General features: G+C 47.2%; 1 protein-coding gene across 3 annotated transcripts in view; it reads left to right on the forward strand.

Moving 5' to 3' along the window:
* ZC3H18 (zinc finger CCCH-type containing 18) overlaps nucleotides 1–12,260 on the forward strand; it is a 49,368-nt gene that overhangs the window by 6,738 nt on the left and 30,370 nt on the right. For 2 of the 3 annotated variants that reach the window (XM_086620907.1, XM_086620908.1), the window contains exons 2-6: nucleotides 2,453–3,057; nucleotides 6,384–6,468; nucleotides 9,913–10,061; nucleotides 10,362–10,454; nucleotides 11,034–11,191. In XM_086620907.1, the coding sequence (XP_086477033.1) occupies nucleotides 2,467–3,057; nucleotides 6,384–6,468; nucleotides 9,913–10,061; nucleotides 10,362–10,454; nucleotides 11,034–11,191 (1,076 nt within the window). In that variant the 5' untranslated portion in view covers nucleotides 2,453–2,466. Of the gene's footprint in view, nucleotides 1–1,459; nucleotides 1,475–2,452; nucleotides 3,058–6,383; nucleotides 6,469–9,912; nucleotides 10,062–10,361; nucleotides 10,455–11,033; nucleotides 11,192–12,260 lie in introns of those variants that run through there. The other variant, XM_086620906.1, reaches the window with a different exon arrangement.

Consider the following 12,260-nt stretch of genomic DNA (forward strand, 5'->3'; position numbering starts at 1 on the left):
GTCTTAACTCACCACACACTTAACCTAACCACGCACTCCTCTATGGCAGTACACCTAACGGTGTGCAAGGCATAAACATAACAGCCGTGGTCCTGGGAGGTGTTTGAAGAAGCAGAGGAGTAGAATCATAGAATCATAGAATGGTTAGGGTTGGAAGGGACCTCAAAGATCATCTAGTTCCAACCCCCCTGCCATGGGCAGGGACACCCTCCACTACACCAGGTTGCTCAAAGCCTCATCCAACCTGGCCTTGAACACTGCCAGGGATGGGGCAGCCACAACTTCTCTGGGCAACCTGTTCCAGTACCTCACCACCCTCAATGTAAAGAATTTCTTTCTTATATCTAACCTAAATCTATCCTCTTTCAGTTTAAATCCGTTGCCCCTTGTCCTATCACTACACACCCTTGTAAAAAGTCCCTCTCCAGCTTTCCTGTAGGCCCCCTTTAGGTACTGGAAAGCTGCTATAAGATCACCCCGGAGCCTTCTCTTCTCCAGGCTGAACAGAAGAAGTAGCACGGGTCACAGAGTTGTCACATCTCTGATTTCCAGACAGGGGCTCTTGACACGCAGGAGAGATGCTGCGTGTTCCCTGCCCGCCGTATTTCAGCACCAAGATGCCCAATTCTGTCGTTACCAAAACGTGGTGGGTTTGGGATGCTGCCCAGGCTTGGATTTGCTTTGGTGGTGTCTGCAGCGCCTGGCAGTCTGTTTAGGTGCTGTGGCTTGGTGTGCCTTCTGCCCGTTTGCTCCTGCTCTTTGGTGGTAAATGACAGCCTTTGCTATGCAGAACCAGTCAGAGAAAAGTGATGGGGATGAGTCAGGAAAAGGTTAAGTGTTAATAGCTTCATTTCACAAAGGGTTGCTGGATGTGTGTAAAGGAGCTACCAGAGTCTTGTGTTTGTAGCATTTGTGCTTGAAGAGTCTTAAAAATAACAGCTAAAAATCTGGTAATTTATGTCATGTTTTTGTTGCACCAGCAGTAAACGTGCTTGCAGGGAGGTTGTGGCTAGGAGCAGCTGAAGTAAAGCGTGATGCATATCAAGATGAAGAAGTCCTGTTGATTGGTAGCCCCGTGGCTTTTCTTTAGCCCTAAATATGCCTCTGAAAGCCCTGGGTTTGTCTTTAGCTTTTTACTTCTGTCTGATGGCTGCCCAAGCTCGTTCCTGTACCGACCTTTGGGTTTGGAGGAGGAGGTGGCACATACGGAAATGGTGAATTTAGTCGCTCAGAAAGGTGCCACCTTGAGAAGGAGTCATTGCCACTGGAAAAACCAGAGGGCTGCAGTGGGTGCTTTCACCTCTCTGAGCCTTGGCCACCTCAGTGCTGGAAAACCTGCCGAGACACTTTTCTCAGCCTGGCTCTTCTGCAGCAGCCGGGCACTGGTGGTTACTGCTGAGGGGGGTGAGGAAGGAGTTGCTGTCGTTGTTTATAGAGCTGAGGACATGCTGCAGCAAGAGACCACAGCCAAAGGGTGAGACTTTTTTTAATCACCAAGAGCTTTTGTCTAGATGTGAACCAGTAATTTTACTGTAAGAGACAGCTCAACCAGTTCCTTGGGTCAGTTCTATAATTCGTGGTTTTTTTTGTTTTCTGGAGTAAAACAAATAGATGTATGGGTTGGGTTTTTTCCCTGCTTTTCATCTTGTCCCTTTCTATTGCGTTTGTTGTGCTTATTCTAAGCAGACATTCTAATTTTTTAATTTATTCATACCAAGCACGTATTCATACTGAGCTTCTAGCAAAAGTGCATGATGCAGACAGTTACGAAGTTGATCCGCTTCTTTGAAGAAATTTTTAATCTTTATAAAGTAGGTGGAGATTAGATGGCAATGCATGCACTGTCTAAATTAAACCTGATTAAAAATCAAAGAGTTTTCAGGAAACCATGCTGTCCTTGCTTTCATGTGTATTCTGAGTGCAGTGTAACAAGTGTTCCACGTATACAGGTTGTTTTTCCAGCACCACTGTAAGTTGTGCTCCTGTGCTTCTCCAGGAGTCCGTGCAATCTGCAGTGCCATGTGCTTATAGTCACAAAATACACCCGAAAACCTGGCCCTGTGTTCTGAAGCTCACTCACCTGTTGGCAGAAGATTGTGCCTGGGGTGGGGAGGCTACCTTGGAATTTGTAATGGCGTTTTGGTGGGTGGGAGTGCTTGTGCAGCCTCACCTATTAGAGCTTGTAGGTGAAATTCCAACCTCCAGATCCATGGTTGTGTGTGAAGGGTAGCACACTCTTACCTAGTCCGAGACAGTACTGGAATCAGATCTTTATGCAGTTTAAACTCAGTATTTCCTTCTTGAAGGTACTGTGATAAACCATGTTCATGAATTCAAGCGACCTTTTCTTCTTTAGGAGGCAGAATACAAGAGTACAAATTCCACAAGGTGAGCCTTTCTCGATTTCCCATCTTGTTTCCCCGTAACAAGTGTTGTTTTCTTCCCTCTGCAGACTACTGGGTACTGATGGACGTTTCCGACAGCCCTGAGCGAAACCCCTGCTCTCCTGATGAAGAGGACCAGCAGCTTTCCGATGACGAAGTCCTGAAGGAGAGTGGTTCAGACCGGGAACTTGATGGAGAGGGTGGGCAAGGCAGTGTCCTGGGAGAGGAGGAGGAGGATGCAGCCAGGCGACTCAGGCGTGGTGAAGAGGAGAACCACTCCGATGAAGAGGACCGCTTAAGTGAAACCAGGTCTCAGGAGTCTGAGAACAACGAGCAGAGTGGGGAGCTGAAGAGCCCTCCACCTCGGAAAGGAGAAGAGGAAGACCGGACAAACGACCTTGGTGATGAAGCATCCTCTGTCACCCGTGAACTAGATGAGCATGAGTTGGACTATGATGAGGAAGTTCCTGAGGAACCAAGCGCTGCTGCTGCGGAGGAGGATGGTGAGAAAGCTGCTGGTGAGGATGATGAGGAAGAGGAGAAAGGCGATGATACCCATGAAGATGAGAAAAAATCCAGCAGTAAAAGTGACGATGAAAAGGACAGCCAGGATCCCCTCAAGGAGAAGAAGAAAGAAGAAGATGATGGAGAAATCGATGATGGAGAAATTGATGTAAGTAGGAACTGGGCCGAGGTGGGCAGAGTCCTGCAGGGAGAGACCTGTCCGCCTGTTTCAGAACTGTTTGGCTCTTAGACTCCCGTGCCTTCTTTCTTCTTTGACATGAATATCTGTGTCACCAGTGTGCAAGTAACATGCTTTTTCTTTGCAGGTAAGAGCATACTGTGTACCAAGTCCTAAACTTGGTGGCTAGGCTGTCTACTGCTGTAGAAGAACTTTGTGCCAAATATTGTCAGGGCCGTCACGAATAAGCTTTGTTCCCGTTGAGTACAAAAGGGCTCCAGGGTTTTAAGAAAGCCTTAGCTCCTGGAGGACTTCTGAATGGTGCTGACAGCAAGTTCCTCAGCCATGGGTTAGGTGTTTGTGAGCTGTCTCATCGGTTTAGTTTGAGAGGCTGGTGCTGCAGAGGGGCTGCCGTGCTCGAGGCATCCGGCGGGTGTGGGAAGCCCGTGTCCTTGAACTGTTTGTTGGCTCTGGCAGCATCTGGGCACCTGGAGGAGGAACGGAGGGTGCTGGGCTTTCTGGAAAGTGCCTAAGCAGGCAGGCCTTGCATGTGGTTTGGGTGATGTGTTCAGGGATGTGCAGTCCCAGTAGCTACTGATTCACAGCTGAGAACAAACGCAGCTGTTTAGAAATTCAAAAACTGGTTTTAATTACATTACTGATTAGGGCAAATAGCACTCTTTATCCATGTTTGTCTTTGGGTAGGAAGCACTGCAGTACAGCAGTTGTATTTAGTACAACTTAAGACCAATTTCCCTCTTGCAGGCAGAAGAAAATAGGACAAAGCGATTCTCGCAGTAGACTAGAAACCCTCCTGTGGTCCATCAGACCAGTCCCTGGTCTGGTGAACGCCTTACTCGAGTCCAAACAGTGGGAGCACAAAGTGCTGCAAAGAGAAGCTGCTGGTCCAGAGTGCCTGGCTGGCTCTGCTCCTCACTGGCCATGCCAAAAGTGCTCCTGCACTGCCAGGCTGGGTTGGAGCAGTGTTGTGGGCACGTCCCGGTGACCAGGCAGGGAAGCAACGGACTGTGGATGGGATCACTGGTGGGGCTTCTCGAGAAGTTCAGGGAGAGGAGAGTTCAGACCTGGGAGGTGGTGTTGTCTTCCAGCCCCGATGCTGCGTAGCTGACCTGGCCACGTGCTCGGGAAGCTCGCGGGGCCTCGCTGGAGAGACCTTCCTCCCTTTTTGTTGGAGCCGTGCATTGCTCGTTTTTCCTTCTGATGGTACTTTGACAAGTTCCATTGCTTAAAAACCATAATGTTATTTTTTTTTTTCTTCGTCGTGCCCGTTCTGGCAGGTGATTTTGTTAAACGCTTACATGTTTTCCAAAAGTTTTGAATGTTTCTGATTCAGCTAGAAGGAATTTCAGAGTGTTGTGCGAGAGTCCAGGCAGGAGGGGGGGGAAAAAAAAAATTCCTGGAGTCCTGACTCCATGCCTGTGTCTCCATTAAAATATGAATGCTTTCCTTTAGAGTCTAAGGCATTCTTGGGAGCGCTCTCCTTACAAAGCACAAGATGAATCTGTACTGTGGTTTTCATACATTAACTCATAACAGGGTTCCCAGCTGCCTGATTCCAAGGAGACCTCACAGAAATAAATACTTTCCCTTTTGTTCAAGTACAGCATTTGCAAAGGCTTCACACAGTTCTTTTGAAAGAAGCGGAGCTGAGCTGGTTACACCATTCACGCACCATTGAATGCCATCCCCAGCTTTGGGGGAAACTGCTAAATCTCTGCATTTTATTCTGCTTTCAGACCTCTGTCTTGGAGGGAGGGGAATATTAATGCAAATTTTAATGTGAATATATGTGTAGTCTTTAAAATCCTCTCCTGTTCAGGAGAGCTCGCCGTGCGTTGCCCGCAGAGGAATGCAGCAGAAGGGGCTGTTAACCTGTCTCTCTGTAGATCCTTTGTTTATCTCCAGCTGAGTGATGGTTTTTCCCTCCTTTCCAGCTGCTGAATCGATCAAAGTACCTAACTTTCTGAATCTTCCCCGTGTAGACGACTGCTGTCGCTGCCAGGGGGTTGCTGCGATTGCCGTGCAAAGGGAAGGCCTCCACCAGATGCTCCCTCTTCAGATGTGTTTCGTGTGCTGAAAACTTCTGCAGCGGTGGAACGGAGGCAGACCGAGGGGAGGCCAGGCTGCCTTTTTTAGGATAAATAACTGATTTCCTGACCAGATACCTCTGACACCACTCTGGTCATCTATGCCTTTACCTCTGCATCGCCACCTCTTTTGACTCCTTTTGACTTTTCAGATGCAGCCTAATGAAGCCAGGGAAGGTTTGTTTTTTTCCCTGGAGAACAAAGGCAAAGGCTGATACTTTAAAGCTTCAACAACTTTCTTCTTGGAGGTGTTTCATGACTGTTATTTCACCCTCATCCCCTGTGGTTCTTAACCTTTGAAGCCACATCCATCTCCCAGAATTTCTTCCTGGGGCTGGTGTGCCTGGGGATAGTGTAGAGTTTTGTTAGAGCTGATCCACAACCCCTGTGTGGAGCTGAGGAGTGGAAGGGAAGGTGTCAAGTTGTTGCCAGAGAGGACTGGAAGAAATATGTACGACTTTTTCCCTGAAAAGCTTGTGTGCGAGGTTGGGGAGGCGTTTTGTAATTATTGTAATAGCAGTCATCCTTCAGAACTTGTATAGATGTGTGGTGTCTGTACTGGGTTACTGCACTCATGCAGGAATACCACTGTGTGTTTGAAATCAAGGAACAGAAGGAATTGGCTTGAGCTAAACAGGGATGATGTGAGTGCTGATCCGGGGACAATCTGGTTGAAAAGCTCTGAAGGGTGGTGGCACGTTACCCCACGCCAGCGGAGCCACGGTAGCCGTTGGTGTGCACGCTCTTAGCCTGCAGGAAGGGAAGGTAACGTGATTTAGCTCGTTTTGCCTTGAAAGAGCGTGAAGCTACGTCTGCCTTGCACGTGCTGCCTGCTAAAAGTGCACAGCCAGCCTCGTTCAGCTGAAATAAAGGAGCTTAACCCACCGTACTGCTGATTTTGAGCCTTTAAGCATCTGTCAGGTAAAATAATGTAGGTTGAGACCTCGGTCTGTGTTGTGACATCAAGATGTCCACCATGCCTGAAGGGTTTGGCAGTCACCTTTGAAGCATGGAAGTCGATGCCTGTCCCCATTTGTAGCAGCACGTTGCGAAGATGCTCAGGGGTGTTTATCGTAACTTTATATTGCCTCCCTCTTGTGTTTTGCTCCAGGGTGTGTTTTCAGCGGCTGATATTTGACCATATTGTGAAATGTCAAGTCGCTGCAGAACATGCACCACGTGAAATGTCAGCTTGTCTGTCTCTTCCAGGATGACGACTTAGAAGAAGGAGAAGTTAAAGACCCCAGCGACAGAAAAGTGAGGCCACGTCCCACCTGCCGGTTCTTCATGAAAGGTAATGACGTGCCGTAGTGGTGGAAGCAAGCCAAAGGTGCTCTAGTTTGTCTTGGTTGGTTTTGTACCCGTTAAGCTGCTGTCTACATGGTAAACTCTTGCCCCAGGCATCCTCAGTGTCACCTTTCTGTTCCGTAGTGGCCAGGTGCTGAATTTATAGACCCAACATGCAAAAACTGCCCAGTAGAAGCAAATAAAGGAAAACTTGCTAGTGTTCTTAAAGCAGCATGGAATAAAACTGCTTGGGCTGGTTCAACAGTCAACTGTTGCTTAGAGGTTATTCCGTGGAAAACAAGAATGCAAATAGTCATTGTTTCTTATAAAGCTCGTGCCTTGCCAAAGTGTAATTGTTTCTTGCAATCCCATATCCGTCTCTTGCGGTTCAGCCCAGCTGGCAACTGAACACCACACACTTGCCCTCTCCCGGGGAATGGGGAAGAGGGAAAGAGGCTCGTGGGTTGAGATAAGTACAATTTAATAATAATAATATAAAATTAAAAGTAATAATGATAAAATAATTGTAATAATATATGAAAATATATATATAGTGGCAATAATATATACAAACAAGTGATACACAGTATAGTTGCTCAGTGCCCGGTGACCAACATCTGTCCTGTCCCAGCAAGCGATCCCGAAACAGATCGACACCACAATCCTGGATGAGAGAGGCCCAAAGACTGAGCTCCAAGAGTGAGAGCCCTCGGAAGAGCAAAAGTCCTTCTTCCCAGTCAGCCCTCATCTTTATGCCAGGCATGATGTTGCACGATATGGAATGCTCCATTGGCCAGTTTAACCCTCAATCCTGAGTCTCAGTTCGGATCCTAAGGGCAGTTGTGGACCCCCTGTCCCGGCCATGCTCCCCCCAGCCTGTTGTGCTCCTGCACACTGGGAAAAATACAGCAAGCTGAAAATTCCTTGCTGTCTCAGGGTGTTAGCAACATTCTTCTCGTAACGAATCCCAGACTAAAACCAAACACAGAGCTCTTCTCGAAGGAAAACTAACTGTCTCAGGCAAAACCAGGGCTCCGTCTCACTTCTCCAGTTATTAAAAGACATCTGATGAAATTTTTAAATCGAAAACAGGGCTAGAAATACCATTCCTGTAAGGAATCTTGATGCTGCATGGTGTTGACATCCGCCGAGCTGCTGCAGCCCCTGCAGGTGCATCTGCTGACCAGGTTCCTGCGTTGCCTGCATGGTGGCATCACGTGTTGGCAACTCACCTAGAGCTGTTTTCACAAGCAACCCAGCTTGACAGCATGCTTGAGGGGTGGTGTTGGACCTGACAGGTGAGGCATGCTGGTGGCCAGTACTTCCACTGGGCTGAGGAAATGCTCTGCTAGGGGGGAAGAAAAAAAATCCTTATGTAAATAGAAGGTTTTTCCTCTAGCCAGAAGATTGCTCTGTGCTGTCTCAGGTACCGCGTTTCTGAAGCGTGATTGGGATTGTCACTCTCAGCTCAAAGGAACGGAGTTAGGAAATCATAAAATGTACTTCTGACTGCGAGTGAGACCTAAGGCTTGAAACTTTTAAATCTAACCAATTATATTTCTTTTTTTTTAATTCTTCTTAATAGGACATTCCCCAAAGTTTGTGCAACTGCACAACAGCTATCTTAGACTATCCTGCTGTTTTTTTTTCTAGAGTAGAGAGTAGGTTTTCTAAAAGTTTTTTTTATTTAAACTTGCAGCTCTCTTCCACTCCCTTCAGCATCATCTCACTTAATGTTTGCTCGTTTCCTTGGTTTGATTTACAATCACCCTTGAAATAATTTGTGAAAATCTGGAATTAAGGGTGGAGAACAGGGTGGAGTCTCTTATCCCTTGCGTCAGTGGCATGTGCAATGTAGGGAACTGCTTAGGGGGTTTCCAGAGACGTGACCATCAGATACCACACACTTGGCTTCCTGATTGTCTTCCGGTATCAAATTTTCTGCCTGTGCTGAGGCACGAACGTGTTGGTGATGGTGGTGGAACAGGGAAGTTCCTCGGCAAGGAGGGCTGTTTGTTCCTGGATCCTTAGCGTGACGTACACCTCGTGCAGCGTGGAAATATTTGCCCGAGTCAAAGTTCAGGCCGCAGGATCTCTTGCCACAGTTGTTTTTCTTTGATTTGGCACGAGTTCAGGTACCGTTGACATCCGCTCCCAAAGCCACCCCTTAAAGGCTTCATTGCCACCAGGTGCTGCTCACGTGGGACCTTGAAGACATTCCGTTTTTTGTCCTCGCTGTGTCTGAGGAACACTCACGTGGCAGCATCTGTCCAGTGGTCTGAATGCCAACCTCACAGAGCCTTCCAGTGCAGTATCCTGATGCGTAGCCACCTTGACATATGTAGCAGGACCCCTTACTTGTCAGGATAATCGTTCCTCTTGACTTCAGTAGGAATAGTAAGTGTTGGGGTAGGTGTCTGGCAGCCCCTGCACCGCTGAGGATGTCTTGCTCCGTGAGCTGCTGTGCAAAGGGGTTTGTGCTCTCGTGGTGTTGGACAGTACAAAAGCATCCATCTCTGCCTGAGAACAGCAGCTGGTGGTTAATCTGGGACTGATGAGGAGTGTTTCCAGGGACCCAGGTGCGGGGTGAATTTCGGACATGTCACCCTGCCAGCCGAGGTCAGGGATTCCTCCTGGGGCAGCGTTAACTGCTCCGTTGCCTCTAATGCCAACGTGCTAATGCCCGAGCTAGCACAGTTAGTGATGATGCTGTGATTCAGTTGTCTGCTGGGAAATCTGCAGAACGTCTGTTGCCTGGTGTCGAGTGGATCACCGAAAATAAATACAAAAATTTTAAAAAAGGGTTTTGTTTCTGAGGCAAGTTAAATTGAAGTTGGGAGTTAGCTTTGTATCCTGTTAGAGACCTCTGAGTGCTACCATCCCTTTGGGGATGGTACTTGAAGCTAACGAGCAGCTTCGGGTTCATCTGCTGCCCTCCGTAGTGATGTCTTCTTTCCTGCTTTGTGCTGGCAAGCCTGTGGAGTTGGTTGGAGAGAAAAGCTTTGATGCACTTCATATTTCACCAGACAGCTGTTTATTTGGAATGCACTGTGAGGCTTTCTTTGCTGTCATGTTATATTCAGTGTTTTCTGTAAAAGGTAAAGCTCCCACCTTGAAGTGTTTGTCATTAATAAGACTTGAAGAGCTCATAGGCTTGTTACTGTTTTTGCTTAATGGTGTGTATGCATCCACCCTTCCCTTCTCCCCACTGTATTGAGGTTCCTGTGTGTTCATCCACCTCTGACTGGATCTATTTGTCGTCTTTGGGAAGGTAGGGGGTGACAAGGGTCTCTCCATGTGTATGAAAACAGGTAAATCTCAACAAAGTTGGAGAGAAGAAAAGTCATATGTCTCAAACAACGTTATTCCCTGATGGGTTTTTAATGGTTGCGGGGCTGAACAAATGCCTGCTGTAGGCATACAGGGGTCTAACAGAGCTGTGTTTCCACAGGTCACTGTACTTGGGGCATGAACTGTCGATTCATTCACCCTGGTGTGAATGACAAAGGAAACTACTCCTTGATCTCCAAGCCTGAGCCCTTCTCCCCAAACGGCGCTCCTCCGATCGGCCCTCACCCACTGATGCCAGCCAACCCTTGGGTACGGACATCTGTTCTGTGGATTTTTGGCTTCTGCATGTAGCTTTTGTCTCCTGCTCTAGGGGAAGTGAAGATTTTATCTGAGCTAGTACTTCAGCAAAATTTGATGCATCTATTGGATATGTGATTTGTTTTAAAAGGTGGTCTTGAAGTTGCTAGTCTTGTGTCCCAGCTCGTGTCGTGCCGATACATCTCCGGAGTATCTGGAGGTACTCTGGGGTAACTCTTTATGAAGTATGAGTTGTCTACTTAAAACTGATGTCAAGTGTCTGTCTCCTTCCTCTTCTCACCTTTCTAACAGGGAGGGCCTGTCGTTGATGAAATCTTACCTCCACCCCCTCCAGACCCTCCAACCGAAAGTGCTTGGGAGAGAGGACTCCGGCACGCTAAAGAGGTAAATGCCATCCTCAGCAAGTGTGCTGACTGTCTCCAAAATCCACCAGCCTGCTCCGTGTCGGAGCATGTAGTGTCTTGCTCTTTTTAAGGAGCCCTCCTTTTGCTTTTCAGCCTATTAACTGCGTCTCCTTGTGTATCACAGTTGTTATACAGTCCGGAGGAGCTGGCACATGTGTTTGGCTTTTCATACTAACGTGGACTAGGGAGAGTCTGGCCCTGACCAGTTCAGGGGTGTTGAAACCAAGCCCTCCACAAAGCAAAAATTTTTAAGCTGATCCAGTTTCCCTTAATTCAGTACCTGTTTCTCTAGCACCTATACGATCCATGTGTCTGATCATTTCAGAAGATGGGGTCAGCGTGCGTGAAACTTTTATTGCCTGTCTGCTGCTGTTGGAGGCTGATGGAACAGTGAATTACACTTTCTGTGTCGAGAAAACCCCAGTGTCCTGCACATTCGTGAGACTTGAGCAGAAGAAGGGGGCTTTAGTTGAAAGAGAAGGTTTCTCCCCAGTGAAGAGTGCTCAGTGCCTCAGAAATGTTCTCTCTTTACAACATTTTTATTTTTATGTTATGGCAGGTGTTAAAAAAGGCAACTATGAGGAAAGAACAGGAACCTGACTTTGAGGAGAAGAGGTTCACTGTGACTATTGGAGAAGACGAGCGTGAATTTGACAAAGAAAACGAGTTTTTCCGCGACTGGAATTACCGCATCACCAGAGACGTCAGAGATCCAGCGTAAGATGCAGTCTTGGTTTTGCTACATGGATTAGACGGGTGGGAAGTGTAGTGCAGTATGGCAGTGTTCAGTTTCCCTGTTCCTCCAGATTGGAGGAATGCTCACCTCGAGAAATGGAAGCAACTTCCATTAAGCACTATATGCACCAGCTAAAAACTCGAGCTACCTCTGCTCACTGCAGTTCAACACTACCTTCCTTTGCAGTCATCTTTAAACCATTCTGCCTTCAGTGTCATTGACATACTGGTCCTTCAAGGACACTATCTAGTTGTGCATTGTCTACCTCATGCCAGTGCATTCTTCTGACTTTTTCCTCTTGTTTTTATTATTCCAACCCATGAGAGTTTTAAAATGCTGAAGCTGGGTTGCAAAGTTGGAGTATACTCAACATCCAAGAGCTTCAGGGCAGCAGTCGTGCTGTCTCAGCCAGCTGGGTGTTTGTGGGGGCATTGGCACTGCAGCTGGTCTTAACAAACATCTTGACTAGTCCCAGATAAACTATTTAGTAAGACAGTGGTCAGAAAGCAAACCTGTTAGCTGTCAGGACATGGCCTGGACCAAAACAAACACCATAAACTTGAGTGTTTAGGTGATTGCTTCGTTAAGGAGGTAAAACGTAGCATGTTGGGGACCTCAGACACACTCCTGTCATGACTGAGAGCAGGCAGAAGAAGGTGCGAGGGTGCATAAGTCAGCTCTGAGAGACTTGCTTAGTAGTTCTCAAGGCAAGAAATGGAATGGAAAAAGAATTTTTGAGGCAGGCTTGTATTCTGCAGGAATACAGGTGAATCTCTGTGTCTGTCTTGCTTACACATGCTCTGCTCTTCCTACATGTGCAGATTATGGATTATTTCTGCTCTCAGAGAAAGTGTTTGCAAGGCTTGGTCTGTCTATTTGAGAGTGAATCAGCTGCAAAAAAAAGGTCTGAAAAGGAGCAGGTTGAGCTTTTGTTCAATGGCCTTTGCTTTGCTCTGGAGTGCAGATCCTTTCCCCGTCGTAAAAAGAAGTTATCTACTCAGTTCTGCAGGCTATAAGAAAAAACAGTTGCCCCATAATAATTTTTTCTTG

The sequence above is a fragment of the Tauraco erythrolophus genome, chromosome 15 (genome assembly GCF_009769465.1).
Source record: "Tauraco erythrolophus isolate bTauEry1 chromosome 15, bTauEry1.pri, whole genome shotgun sequence".
Lineage (NCBI taxonomy): Eukaryota > Metazoa > Chordata > Aves > Musophagiformes > Musophagidae > Tauraco > Tauraco erythrolophus.